The 15,344-nt window shown below is 42.4% G+C and overlaps 1 protein-coding gene across 1 annotated transcript in view; it reads left to right on the top strand.

Annotated features, from left to right (window-relative positions):
* NTNG1 (netrin G1) overlaps nucleotides 1–15,344 on the top strand; it is a 280,181-nt gene that overhangs the window by 238,413 nt on the left and 26,424 nt on the right. Inside the window, exon 6 of the mRNA XM_066625538.1 lies at nucleotides 9,483–9,620. Within this exon, the coding sequence (XP_066481635.1) occupies nucleotides 9,483–9,620 (138 nt within the window). The remainder of the gene's footprint in view (nucleotides 1–9,482; nucleotides 9,621–15,344) is intronic.

Genomic DNA, 15,344 nt, shown 5'->3' with positions numbered 1-15,344 from the left:
CTACCATAAGGTATCGAAGTCAAAAGGGGTCTCATTCATCTAATCCAGCTCCTTGCAATAAAAGGTTGCCCTAGATTTAAAATACACATGAAGCAACACTCTGCATTTCCCTGACGACCATTCACTGTAGTGCACTAAAAATAAAAGCCTCAATCTATGGTTATTAGATACCACATTGTCTGAAAAATTTGGCCTATTTACGAGAAGCAGTTCTGTTTTGTTTTTATTGCACATCCAAGAGGTTTGTATAGCACTGCTTTTCCGTTTATTTGTCTCAGGATAAGAACTCCATCTATTTGTCACACTGCCTTCTATTGCTTATAAAGTATATTTAAAGTCTATTTTGTGCGGTAAAAGCAACACAAGAGAGCCTCCGTAGTCTGCATTTTCAAATAATCTAGAACAAAATCAATCAAATACGCAGTCACCTTCAAACACTCGCTTCCATGAAATAACATAGAATCAAGAAACAGCACAGCATCAAGTCATACACATGCATTCATTTGTGAACCTTTTAAGGTTACTTGGTGCTAAGTGAAGTTAAAAGTTGGATTCCTTTGAACTTAATTAAGCCACACTAACACTTACCATGGTATGATAAGTATCAGGACAGCCACTCATGTTGGCCTGCTTGATACAATTAATGCATATGTCAAACACTCTTAAACAGAAATAAAATAACATTCTGTTATTTCTTTCTTATAAAGAAAGAAAATTTCATTCTTATAAAATAAGAACCCTTTTGCCAAGTTCAATACAAACACTGAAGTTCGTCACCTAGCTCCAGAGATCTACAAGCTCTTATTTTTCTCCCATTAAAATGAAGAGAGAGGAGATTCCTGTACTGAGGAATTGCCATACATCCCAACTGAGCGAGTTAAAGGGAACTCCAGAAATTTAGCAGCTCTCCAAATCTCCTCTATTGGTGCAAATCCAAGAACATGTATACATTTTCTGATACACACTGCAGTATTAGGGCTGAAATCCTAAAGATACCTACTTGGGAGTAAGTCCTATTGAACTCAGAGGGACTGTCTTCTGAGTAAACTTACATAGGATCAGGCCATATGGCTGTATAGGTGCAAATAGAACAGTGTCCTGGGTTCACTGGCATGCCTTGGGAGGACACACGGCTCCACCTCAGTTTCTCAAATGGCAAAAGAAAAGCAATCACATTTGACAGAGTTGATTGAAAGTTGAATATGAAAATACTAATTCTTCACATTAGGATGGGCAATGCCAAATAGTCAATGAGGATATTAATTGGCCATTAGTAAAAAATGAGAGTGTGCTACAGATCTTCTCAAGATTGATCTTTCCTGGCCACTATTTAAGAGTGAAAGCAGCTTTTTTACATGATTTTTTTTTCAAATACAGGCACCTCTTTTGTTTCATGTGGGTTACATTTTTGAAAAACAGCACATATCTCAATGACATGTAAATTAAAAATAGCTTGACCAGGAGAATGAATGTAAATGGCACAGGTTAAGGGAAAAGTCATATATCATACCTGTCCACAGCAGAAAATGAAGTGGGATGGCATGGATGTGGGTGAGTCAGCAATTGAGGCAATGGAAGGTTGAAGTCTGGAGATGCCAGGTGACAATGGCTGGCACAATCTGTTGCTGCTAGATTTCGGTTCTCACAATGTTTTTGAGAAATATGATGTGGTTTGGGTGGCTTTCATTTTCTTTTCTTGCAGTATTTCTTTAAATGAATTTCTCCACCTCAGTCTAATCCATTACATTCAGCCTTCCTGTCTCTTTCACAGTAAGCTGACATTGCTGCACTTCCACCAAAACAAACACATGTCCCCCCCCCCAAGAAAGCCCCCTTTCACACACATCCTTCTCCCCATCCCATTGTCAGCCTTTCCTCCAGGCAGCATCTTGCAGTGAATCACTTTTATCACTCTTATGATGTCAGGCTGAAAGAGCAAGCACACAAAACAGCAAAGGCAAGCTCCATCCACCACATTCCACCCTACCCAGCTCCTCTCTACCCTTCTAGGCCCAACCTCCTCCTCCTCCTCCTGCCCCACTCTGCCCCCCTGGTGCGTTCAACACTCTTGTGCCTGGCAAAAGAGGCATGAGCAAGGCAGCCAGATTTCCCAGGCTGACTCCTGGACTGGAGGAAGGGAAGGAGGAGTTCCAACAAAGCCCTGGATGGAGCACAGTTCCACAGGCAGCGAACCTCATAGTGCAACAAGATCTACGATGCGGAGTCTGAAAACACACACACGTCCTCCATGCCCTTCTACTCCCCATCTCAAGCAATGCTTGTGGCTGCCCAGCCAACTTCAGCACTGGAAAGTTCTCAGGAGTTGGTAAAGCCTTCCATTTTCCAGACATGGTTGATGCGGAAAACTGATTTTCACACATACACATAATGCATGAAATCTAGCAACTCAAAGAAACGTCACCCATGACTACACTGTGAGCCAGACATGCAAGAAGTTTCCATTATTTAGAAAAAAATTGCATTCCTAAATTAGGTTGCAGTATTAAAGTGCTTTCTTCCAAAAATGTCTAAATCAAACATGTAAAACTAGATGTACAGTATCTGTATATACGAGTATTTTGCTGGCTTGTACAATTTCTGGTGCAGGTGGGAGTTCAAACGTTTGAATATTCTTCTGTATAAAATATTCCTTAAATATAGAAAAGAGTATGGCAGACATTGAACAGTTAAGTTGGATATTACATGGCAGATTTCAAAGCCTTCAGCTACCTGTGAACAGGAGTACAACCCAGCAATCTTACATCATGAGGTGTTTCTCCATTTAGTTAAAGAGATATACCTGCCATCTAGTATGTTCTTCTTACACACTCATTGTCTCCACCCCTGCCCTATTCTAAGCTCCAACTCTCATCTCATTTAATTATGTGACCTTTTGCAGCTCTAGAGAAAGGTTTTGACAGGCTTAAGTGCTGTTCATAAACATGGTGGCTGAAACAGAATGTACAACCAAGATTGAAAAGATTATTTTATCTAGCTCCACTGAAATATTTCCAGCATCCGGCAAAATCCTTAATTGTATGCTTGGTTGCCTTGATAGCGCCAGTGAAGTAAAATGTGGGAGCTGGTCAACACTTTCAGCATAATCATGCAGCATAGTCCTTTGGGAACTATACAGATTGCAGCTGCAACATGCATGTTTGATTGCTGTTCCACATTTCAGAAAAGTCCCTGCAGATAGAAAACTAATGCAAGAGGATCGGAACAGCTCTAGAATCCTTCTTCTGGATGTGCCAGGTTTCTATCTTTAAGGTTACCTAGGGGAAGCATTCAAATTCAATCCTCCCACTAAGGTGCTGTAGTCCTAACAAGGCTTACCATGTTATTCTGACTGTAGATTGGCTCTCAGAATATGTGATATTGCATCATAGTCATCCAGTAAAATATAACATCTCACCTAGTTCATCTCAGACAGTTGAGTAACAATAAATATATGCCTGTACGACAGTACAGGTGATTACTCAAACCTTCCTTTTTGTTATTTACAGTGGATTCTGATATCCTCTACATTTGCCTAAATGGAGAATTAAGTAAATATTGAGACCAGTGAAGAGAATAAAAAAAATTAAATATATGATGAATGATTTATAGTCAATTGTATAAGTGCCCAGTTAGTCACTTCACAATTTGCCCCAGGCAGAAATCCAGAAATTCATTATTTTTCAGATTTAGCTTCCACACATCCACAGATAATGGGTGCTTTGAAATTTGTCAGGGCCCCATGAATATTTGTGTACACGCTTTGATTCGCAATACTCTCTTTCCTTTGACTGGATATTCTGTAATCATACTGATCATGCAGTTCCCATCACATTGCACTCAATAGGGAGTTCTTTCACCAGCTTCCAGTGCAGCAAAGATAGCATACTGCAGTGTTTCCTGATTTTCTCATGGCCAAAGCATGCTTTGGGAGGAAAAAAAATTAATTGGAGGCACCTTGCTCTCTTCCATTTCAAAAGTTTTACATTTAGAGCTTGTAAGAGTAAGAGCTACTCATCCCCTGTTTCAGTGTGAGTTACCATCACAACCAGCATCAGGGGTCAGCATTATTGGGCTGCTGTTAATGGCCCAGGACCCCCAGGAGAGTTCATCTGCTGAACCTTGAAACCACCTCTGTGCCTGAACCTTTGCGGGTGGACTTCACTCTTGGCCAAGATATCCACTCCATAGCTTCCGCTCCCGCATTCCATCTATCAAGGTAAGCCTCACCACAAACCTTACAGGGATTCACCCAGGTATGAAGGAGCCCATGGAGGGCAGTTTGCCAAGTGTTCTCTGAAACCTGGAGCCAGCCCTGTTTACAATTCCAGGCCTGCTTTGTGTTTGAAATGAAGCATGCCTAGAGTACATTCGTACAGAGAAGCAGTGGTCAGCTTTCTTGAGCACAGGTAATTCTGCTATGTTGTTGCATTAGGAGTGATTAAATGGGCCAATCACACATGATACAGAAATGTGACAGAACTACCGATTGCCTGCGGAGGCTGATTATGAAGATGCAATAACAGTGAGTCATGTGGGCAGCACCATCTATAGATGGATACTTTGGGCTTGCTGGAGCTCTTAATTCATTTATTGCAATGGTACACTAACCACTCTCTCATAACACACTAGAGTACCCCAGCTCAATTACTGGCCTACTGCACATATGGATAACACATCCAGTCTCTAATTCTTCTCATTCTCTTTGGCACATGTTCACTGCACCAATTAAACTTGGCTGGGTGAAATGCTAGAACCACTAAAATCAATGCTAAGCTAACATTGACTTTAGCAAAGACAAGATTTCTCCTACCTTGTTAAACAGAGTTAGCTTTGATGTTGGTCAAGGGCCAGTCAGGTCCCTTCATGCTCGTATTACAATCTCAACTCTGAACCCATTTAAAAGCAAATTCTGAAAATCAAATTGATATAATGATCCTGTTAACCCCTATTAACCTGTTGACATATTACATGGTTGGACACTCTTTGGTAGACTGAGAAAAGTTGTTAGGAACTTTGTCAATTAACACTTCTAGCAGATTGATTAGATTATTATTAGAATGGATCCCTTTTTTGAAACTGTCTCCAATAACCCTTAATTTACCCTACTTTGGAAGTACCATCTGTAATTTGTAGGGACTGAATCCTTGAGCAACAGATGTCACATTTGCTAGATGTGACATTTTCCCCTTAAATGTTTTCGATTCCTGTGTGCAATGTTAAAATATTTTTCTTGATTTTTCCCTTCCAGTCTTGTCATTTATGATCATACTGGTTCCGAATGAAATTCCAAAAAACAAATGTAAATGGCATAATTAGGAGAAAAATAGAGTTATTCACACAGCGTGGTCTCTAAATTCTAAAGAAGCACTTGTGGCCTTTGCCTTTGATAACAGGCAACATCAAGATGTTGGTTAAATTATTATTAATCCATAGTCTCAAGTCTCTTTACTCAAGTGTAATCAAAATCAGATCCTTAAAGAAGCTTTCAGAAGTGCTAGTTACAAAAGATAAACAAGACAAAGGGAAAAAAATGGAGAAGATTAAGTCACAGACCAGTCTCTATTGTCTCCAGCCTGTCTTAAACTAACTGGAAACTGATTTTTATAGCCATGTAGGGGCAACTGGTGGCCCTTGGGTCAAATCTGGCTCTCCAGTTTCCCACCAAGAAAGAAGAACATATGGCAAGAGCATTGCTGTATCTACAGATATTGTCTACAGCTCACTTGGGGAAATGTCATTTGGAGCCTGGCTTGCCCCACTCCAAGCCCCTCCTCAGCACAGTCCTCCAGTTCGATTAGTTGCTGACCAGATATCTAGTATGAAGAGGGACATCAACAACAACAACAACAACAGTATTTATATACCGCTTTTCAACAAAAAGTTCACAAAGCGGTTTACAGAGAAAATCAAATATCAAATATCTAATGCCTCCCTGTCCCAAAAGGGCTCACAATCTAAAATTGTGACATCAGATGACAACAGAATATTTCTGGAAATATAAAAGACAAAGGAGTTAAATCAGTATAATTGATCCAATGTTTAATTAGGCACACATTAAAAAAAAAAAGATTAGATAAATTCAAATGTTACATAATTCATCATTTTCCATTCATACAATCTGTAGAGTCATAAAGATGGAAATGGTAGGCTTCGGATCAGAACACTGATAACCTCTGGGCTTGACAGATCTTTGGGACTTTGCAATTCAGCTGCCCCCAACCTGTAATCTCAAGTAGGGTATTGTTGAGATAGCAACAATAGGGTAATAAATTTTTGGGGGTTTTAGAGTTTTAAGGGTAATAAATACCGTCTGTAATTTTTTAGGGTAAGAGTTTTTAGGGTAATAAATACCGTCTGTAAAGTCCAATCATGGAAGTGCCATGAATAAATTAAACTTATACTCGTAAACATAAAGGAAGACTATCTTGAACATGAGTAAAGTGCATTTTGTGTTGCCATTGACAAAATATTCAGCAGGGTACATCAAGCCTTACTGATTGAGTCTTACGCCAATTTTGATAATTTAAAACAGATTTTACGTTGATGTCCTATTGACCGGTCTTCAAATGCCAAGCTTTCCTAACATTCATTGAAATAATCTAAAAACATGAAGACCAAATGGGAATCTGAATCACAGTCACTTACTTTTGAAACATTGGCAAATTTTATTTTTTGCATCATTTCAGCTCATTTTCTACCTGCCACTCCATCATAAAAAATCTGTCATTTAAGAAGGTGTATAGCAGTAGTCTTCAGGAATTTCAGACAAAGGCCCACCTAATCCCAAATTGCAACACAGATTGCACAGACCTCTTACTCCAGCAGCATGGTTACTTAGGACAAAAATAGACATGCACCTCATTGTGCGACATCTCTGGATTTGGGATTAGCCCAGGCTGTGAAACATGGCAAAACAGCAGCAGGAGTTGTTCGTACTTTGCCTCCATCATAATTTTGATCCTGATAATGTCTCCTCTTTCTATGCGCAGTTGTGTCGCTAGGGGATGCAGACTGTACCGGGTGATACAGTCAGGGGGATGACACCACTATTATTAAAATTATTATTAACAGTATTTATACTAGCCAAAATTGTGAATATCTTGGTATTTTCGAATAATACCGTCATATTATATATAATTTGATTTGTAATTTAATGCTGAATGCAATGCAACAAATAAGCATTGAAATAACTGTAGTCTATCAAACATTATAGCCAAATAACCAGAAAAAGAAAACACAACTGCCTTATGTAACAAAAAGTGAATTCCTTTAACTCAACGGACCAATGAGACTGATTGTTCTGAGAGCCACTGAGGTATTAATATGACACAGCATAGAAGCAATAAGGTGTTAGTATAAGTCAGCTCTCATTTCCAGAGCTAATGTACCAGAGCTAATACTAGAACTCTTATTCAGTTGTGTGAGTGTCATCAAGTTGGCCACTGGTTTTTTTATCGGTTATTTATTAGTTGGGTGATCTGCACTGTTGTATATTAAAATAAATAAAGATAGTGGGGTTATACCAACCCTAGAATGATGCCACTGCATTTAGGTATGATATGATAATTTATTCTGTGTGGTCTGGTACAGGAGAAGATCCTTCATAGGGGTGATGCAATGAGCTTTCACAAGGGCAGGGCACAAACCCTAGCGATGCCTCTGCCTGTGTGTACTGTTTTAAGTATGAAAAACCTTCTGTTGACCTTCACAGAAAGTTTTCTTTACCTAAAAATAGTGCATAGTAGGGACATGTTCAGCATCAAAACCACAGTGGGAGTGAAACATTAACACTCCCTGTGCCCCACCGTGGCTGTGCCCCACCATGGCTTTACCATGTTTCATACTACTCTAAGCCAGTGGTACTCAAACTGGTGGGTCACGACCCACCATCCTGTGTAACCCACCAGCCTGAGGCCCATCCCTTTAAGGGGCAGGAGCAGGGTGAAAGCAGCGACACGATTCTCAGGATTGCACCACTGCAGGGGGAGGGGGCTATTTTTAAACCTAACTTACACGCTGCCAGGGTCCAGAGGGTGTGGGGAGCCCCGCGGAGCGCTCTACAGGGCTCCCCACAGCTTGTAAAAAGTGAAAGAAACTATTGCCACGAAACCAGAAGTGGGTCACAATCATTCCTTTTACTGATTTTAAGCTCTCCGCGGGGCTCCCTGCACCCCCCCCAAGACCCTGGCAGCATGTAAGTTAGGTTTTTAAAAAGCCCTGCTTCCCCGCATCTGCGTGATCCTGGGGATTGTATCACTACCTTTCCCCCTCCCCTGCAAAATCTCATTTCGGGAGAGTTACTCACAAGCAATTTGAGTACTAGTGCTCTAAGCTATTCGAAAACAAACCCTGTCCAGTGACGTTGTACAATTAGGCACACAGCTAGTGTGGTTCTAAGAGAATGGGCTGTGACTCAGGACTTCCCCACTTGAATCTTGCCTCTGTAACGAATGCACTAAGTGGCCTGTGGTGAGTCACTTCCTCTCAGCCTCAGATCTACAATATGGAGATCATAGTTCCTCACCTTACAGGGTTGTGGTAAAGACTATATCAGGATAATACATGTGAAATGCTTTATACACTCAAAGCACTATACAAATGTTACATGTTTTTTTGTCAGATTTGGAGCACTTTGTACAGTTCTGGTCATCTCAAAAAGGGTATTGTAGAGCTGGACAAAATACAGAAGAGGGCAGCCAAATTATCCAGTGGCTGGCACACGCTTCCTTATGAGAAAAGGCTACAACTTTGGGGCATTTTAGTTTGTGTCTGAAGAAGGAAATGACTGAGGTTTATAAAATGATACATGGCATGGAAAAAAATGGATCAAGAGAAATTTTTTTGTCCCTCCCAGTAGATCTTGAGGTCATCCAGTGAAACCAATTTGCAGGATATTTAGGACAGATTAAATGAAGTACACCTTTTCAGTGATTTGTGAAATTTCCTACCACAGGCTGTAGTTATAGCCACTAGCTTAGATGGCATTAAAGGAGGATTAGACAAATTCATGGAGGACAAGTCTTTCTGTGGCTACTAGTCATGATGGCAGTGTGGTTCCTCCAGGTTCGGAGGCAGTGTGCCTCTGAATACCAGTTGCAAATGAATAACTATCTCCAGCTTGTGAACTTCCCAGAGAACATTTCCCTGTTACGAGAAAAAGGATGCTAAACTAGACAGGCCATTGGTCTGATTCAGGAGGTCTGTTCTTGTGTTCTCATTTGTAAAAGAGAAAAGTTGTGGTGGTGGTGCCCCAGGAGACACTCACTTTGGATTGAGGTGTGGCCCAATAGTGGGTCTTTATCTGAAGACTAATGGTATAAACCGATAAACAAGTGGACCTATAAGCTGCCATTTTCTCCCTGCCATCACTAGACAGTCTTCCTTTATGGTTAAAAATGGATCATTGTTACCGTATTGGTGGTGAATGAATCACAATCTTATCCCCGCATACTGAGTTTGTGTGTGTTGTCTTGTTTCTGCAGAGTGTAATTGTAACCCTATTGGCTCAGTCCATGATCGCTGTAATGAAAATGGAATTTGCCAGTGTAAGAAGGGAACGACAGGGCCTAAATGTGATAAGTGTCTGTGGCGATATCACTGGCACATACGGGGTTGTCAATGTAAGTAACTGCCCTATTTCTGCCACCCACCTTGCTGCCTGTGCTTCTCTGTGCCAGCATGCGCAGCACCTTAACAACAGTTTAAAAAAATTAAGCACAACCTTTCAAAACTCCTTCTGCCTGAAGCTTAATGAAAACATTCGAATGGAGGCAGTAAATTGACTATGCAATCCATTTGTTTCAATATGCTTCTTCATGCCCTTGCCTCCTCTTTCTGTTAATGCTTGGAAGAACCTATAGTAAAATAGCACATCTCTGTACCTTGCCAGCAATAACAAACTATATTATGGTGAATTCCTACCACCAGTGCCTGGGTTACAAATCCATCTAAAAGTATAAAGGTGAGACAAAAATTTTCTTTGACATTATTTTGCACTAACCCTCAACCCTTCTCTGGTTGCAGTTTGAGTTCATAAATTAAGACATTTCTATAAAGCCTGTCTGTGTGATGTTTACCAATGCTGAAATATTAGAAATATCTGAAATACCTAACAATATGTATAGCCAATATTGTTCTGAGTAACATGGTTCATGGTTGAAAAAGATTCATCCATGCCCCTAGGACCAGGTCTGCACCACTCGAAGACTCACTCAGCCAAACACATCCCACCAGGCCGAAGCCCAGTGCAAACATTCCATTTCCCAATCAACCATGGTTATCATTATGTTAGCAGCAAGTGTAATGCTAACTGAAGTTAGTTATAAAGCAGAGTTTTAAAGCATTGTTTGAGGCAGGTCTGTAAAGCCTGGTTAAAGCTAACTGTAGTTAGTGTTAATCTTGATGTAGACATAATACTAATCATAAGTGCGTTAAAGGAGAAAGAATGTATATGGGAAAGAAGTTAGGGAAAGGAGTGTGAGTGAAAAGGACACTCCTGATATCTTAACCATGGTTAACAGTGTGGAAAATGTTGTCTTCCAATGTATTGGGGCCTCCAACCATTTTTGCAGAACGAGATAGGCAGCAAAAACAGAAGCTAAAGAAAAATGGACTTTCAGGTAGGTGAAATGCAATTATCCAATTAGAATTCATCAGCTTTCATAGGCTTGCAATGGAAGTCTCTGGAGCAAAGTGAGCTATTCAGAGCAAATATTTCATTTGACAAATTTCAGCCGGCTCTTCATTAGTGAATTATCAGGAACAGGCTTTGATTTTGATGTGTTCATTATTTAAGGCATGTGGTTTATGCAAATGTATTTCCATTTGTGACTTGCGCATACTCTCTCTCTCTCTTTCTCTGTGACCGTTGGTTATTCATCAATTCCACCATGTGCATTTTGCTTCATTTTCTGGGATGCATGCCAAATCTGCAGAGGTGTGTGTAGAAAGGTTCTTGCAATTGCCAGTAGCAGGATTTGGGGGTCCATTGGGTTCAATGTCTTTCATGGGCTTACTTAAATTAGAAGAGGCAAGACATATGATGAACTGAGAATTCTGACTGACCTGAATGCTCAGTGCAAAATGGGAATGGCTGTATGTTTTGTTGGTCTTCTAGATTTGTAGCCCAAGCAGATATCCAACCTCAACACTTCTGGAGCTCACCCTGGTCTTTGCAGGGTACTGGTGCCAGTGGGTAGCTATAGAGCTGGAACTGTATAGTGGTTAGGAGTCTATGCTGTTACCAAGGAATCAGGAGTTCAAATCTCATCTCTGCCATTAACTCACTAGCTGACTTGAGGAAAACAGTTGTCTCTCAAACAGCTTTGTAGAAACAAGCTCATGAAAACTTCATCACATTCATAGTCATTTACTTTGAAAGTAGGCAGCATTTTGTTTTGGGAAATATATTTGGTCATTTCTTGGGTTGATCTTACCCCACACCCCTAGAATAACTAGTGTTGGTTTCAAAAAATGAAACACTGTTGAAAAGAGAGCGGTGATTAAATGAGCTGAGAGCACATAGCGTTGACATGCTTTTTGCTCACTCGATGTACCTTTTGATGAGAATGGAGATGTTCATCCCTGCCTGGGCCCCTCTCTTGTTGCTAGGTCCCCACAATTTGCATTAGGGTTCTAGATCAGGGACACCCAAACCATGGCCTGCAGGCTGGATCCAGTTTGCAGAAAAAGCCATCCAGATGTGGGTTGGTGCTTTCTGTCGCGCCTTTCTTCTCACCCAGTTGTCCCAGAGCCTCATGCCAGGCAGCTGCTTCTGATGCCTGTCACCCTAGTTGCCTCTGTACCCCAATTTTCTGGGGGCAGCGGTTGTCCAGGATGAGGCTCTGGGATGATCAGGCAAGAAGAAAGGCAACTGCAGAGTGGACTGCTATTTCTGCATGCAGCAGGCCACAGTTTAGAGACCAGTGATCTAGAGCAGGAGTGTCCAGACTTTTTGGCAGAGGGCCACATCATCTCTCTGACACTGTGTTGGGAGCTGGGGGGAAAAAGAATTAATTTACATTTATAAAATTTGAATACATTTACATGAATGAATATATTAGACATGGAACTTATATGACTGAATGAAGGTCTCATGATACCTCAAGGCCTGTAAATGACCATGCACAAAGCAAGGCCCACCTTTCCTTTGCTGCCACTGCTGCTTCACAGATGTGAAACAGCAAACAGCGGAGGGTGCCCTTAGCCCACAGCTCATGCAAGAGGCTGAGAGGAGTCGCATTGGGCCAGTGCGGGCTCCAACAAGTGTCCAAAGGGCCAGAGGCTCTTTGAAGACTGGGGACTCCATGCGGTCCAGATTGGGGGTCCCTGAGGGCCTCAAATGGCCCCCAGGCCAGGGTTTGGGCACCCCTGCTCGAGTATAAAGCGACAAATTTTGAACATGTTTGTGTTTTAATTGATCAATGCATGGCAGACACACAGACACCCAACCAATCAGTTGAACCAGGTCTTAGTCCTGGGGCTTCAGGTGAAGCTGCAGGAGATTCCAAAGCAGATACAAAACATGTGAAGTGGTAGTTTGTCTTAACACTTGGAAATATTGCATATACACATTCCAGTCAAGTGGCCTACAAATGAATAGAGCATGGATTTAAAAGTGTTTTCAAGATCAGCCCGTGTTAAGTACAAGCCTCCTGCCTGGTTTCTCATTGTTCAGCCCAGGATTCCATAAACTTGATTCTTGTTCACTTCATTTCTCTCTCGGGGGAATTTATTATTATGTTGCAGAAAATTACAAGAACAGCAACATCCTTGTAATGCAGTATGAAGATCCCCTTAAGATTATTTGTATGAGCCTGCAAAGCATGCTCTTGATGTAAATCCCTGTCGCAGCTAAAGCCGAGTCATTACAATGAAGAGTAGAATTTGTAGTATATATGAAGTTACTAGAGACAGTGCCAGGGAGACTGGCTGCAGCATTTGATTATATTGAAGCAGGATCAACAGGGAAGAGGAAAAGAAAACAGCAAGTGAACCACTGCAAAGTGTGCCTCACAGATACTGGAATGGGTGTAAGATGGCATGATAGTATCTAGCAGAAAGTATAAGATAAAGCAGTGGTCTACCTATTTTGGGCCATGACCCCAAAATAAAAAAGTTTGAGACCGGTGACCCACATGGCAACCTGGAAGTTTGGTGATTATGTCAACACGTCACCATCAAACTTCTGAGTTGTCAAGCTTTCACATTTTTTATGCCTGCCCAGCACTGCCGCACAAGCTTGATCATTAACAATTGCTTACCTTATAAAGAAAAAATTTTGCCACCTGGCATCAGGGGTCACAACAACATGGCACGGCCAGCCTCCTCAGTAGCTGTGCTGGCTGGGAAGCGCCCTAGCAGGCCTTGCGCCACATGGGCCAGGGAGCACCCAGCAGGCCTCGCACCATACCAGCCAACACTTGGCTCATGGGTAAATAAAATCCAGCCATAACCCCCGCCCCCATATGAAGCATTGCAACCCTAGAGGGTCATGACCCCTGCTTGAAGAACACTGAAATAGAGTGAGAGGATTTAGAGACATAGGTGTTAATGAAGGTCTCTTCAGGATGAAGTACTGGGATGGGAAATGGACCATAGCCAGGGTTCCCTACTGGTGCAGGATGTACTTATGTACAGAAATTAACATTTCAGGATGGCTATTCACTCAATGGCAAGGAGCTGTTCATAGTAAGGATCAGTCAATAACTTGTGTGACTATGGGAGCAATCCAAAAGCGCCCCTGGGCCAACGCAAGTCCATTGCATCAGCCGAGGAGGGTCACAAATGTGCCATAAGGCACATTTGTGCCTCCTCAAGAGGAAGCTCGGCTGGCGCTCTGAGAAGTGCCGGCCTGCAGAGGCTGACGCAAGCATCTGCACCAGCTTCCTCCTTTTGAGTTGTGTCAGCCCAGCTGGGCCAACACAAGGAAGAAAGATAACCAGGGGGAAGGCGGGGAGGGGGGTGGGAGGAAGCCATTCCTGGGCGGGGGAAGGATGGGTGGCCCCAGGGGCAGGCGGGGAACAGGAGGCGGGGCTGGGATCTGGAAGTTACACTGGATCCCAACCCCCGTTCCCAGGGAGAACGGAGCAGCTTCAAGCCGCTCTGCTCTCCTTGGACTTGTGCCACCTCCAGAGGTGGCACAAGTCCCAGGAGACTCATGGGGCCAGCGGGGAAAACTTTCCCCTTGCCTCTGGCTGAGCCACTTATGGCCACTATCCTGCGCTAGATACAGCACAATCCTCTTGGCTTGCCTGTTCCAGTGGAGGGTAGCGTGGAGGTTCCACGCTATATATTATAAAACCTCTGACAAAAATGGAGATGGGCCAAAATTGTTGTGATGAGTTTTCCACTTTGTTTATTCATGTGTCTGCCCCATTTATGTAGAAAGCAGGGCACAAGAGAGCAAGCAGCTGAACTGTATCTCAGAACTTCAGGCACTTTTCCCCTTGGCCTGGCCCAATTCTGATATGAGAACAAGGAATGCCTTAAGTTACAGTGACACTATACTTAAGATTTTTGCTCCTGATCTGTATCGGAGATCCCTTTTAAAAAAAATAAAAAATAAAATAAACCTTCCATTGACTCCAGGGGCACTTTGTGGGAGGCGAGAGCATGCTGTGAAAATTCTCCTCATTACCATTAAGGCCTAACCAACATGATTGCAACACGGCATGTCAAAAATGGCATTCCCAAGCAAGTCTGCCTTTACAATGAGTTAATTTAATCGTTCACTGTAGTCACTGTGAATAAGCAAGACTGAACACAGCATGCTTTCCACATACATTGTATTATTTATTTTTTTCAAAATTTCTGTCGCACACTTCTTAAGATCAATAACCCACGGCAGGGCACAGATCCAATAAACAGGCACCCGTAAAAACAAGAAAAAGAATAATTAGAAGCTACCATGCATAATCACACTGCACAGAGCCTGAAAAAAACAGCTGTATAAGTAGGCCAGTAGTATTATTCGCACATTACTTATTATGGCGCCAATCTGGACAGTACTTCTTTACCCAGAACTGACCCTCCTCAATTAAGAATGTGCACACTCGCAGCACATGCATGTCCCAGCCCCCCCTTCACTTGCCAGTTTCTTTATGTTTCTTTAACCAAATGGGGGGGCGGGCAGCCTGCAGAGGCTGACGCAAGCCTCTGTGCCAGCTTCCTCCTTGTGAGTTGTGTCAGCCCAGCTGGGCCGACACAAGGAAGAAAGATAGCCGGGGGGAGGGGGAAGCAAGGAGGGGGTGGGAGGAAGGCATTCCTGGGCGGGGGGAGGGTGGGCAGTGGTGCAGGTGGGGAGCGGGAGGCAGGACTGGGATCTGGTAGTTATGCTCCAAACT

The sequence above is a fragment of the Tiliqua scincoides genome, chromosome 4 (assembly GCF_035046505.1).
Source record: "Tiliqua scincoides isolate rTilSci1 chromosome 4, rTilSci1.hap2, whole genome shotgun sequence".
Taxonomy (NCBI): Eukaryota; Metazoa; Chordata; class Lepidosauria; order Squamata; family Scincidae; genus Tiliqua; species Tiliqua scincoides.
The sequence above is the reverse complement of the archived record's forward strand: the minus strand, read 5'-3'. Positions and strand labels throughout refer to the sequence as shown.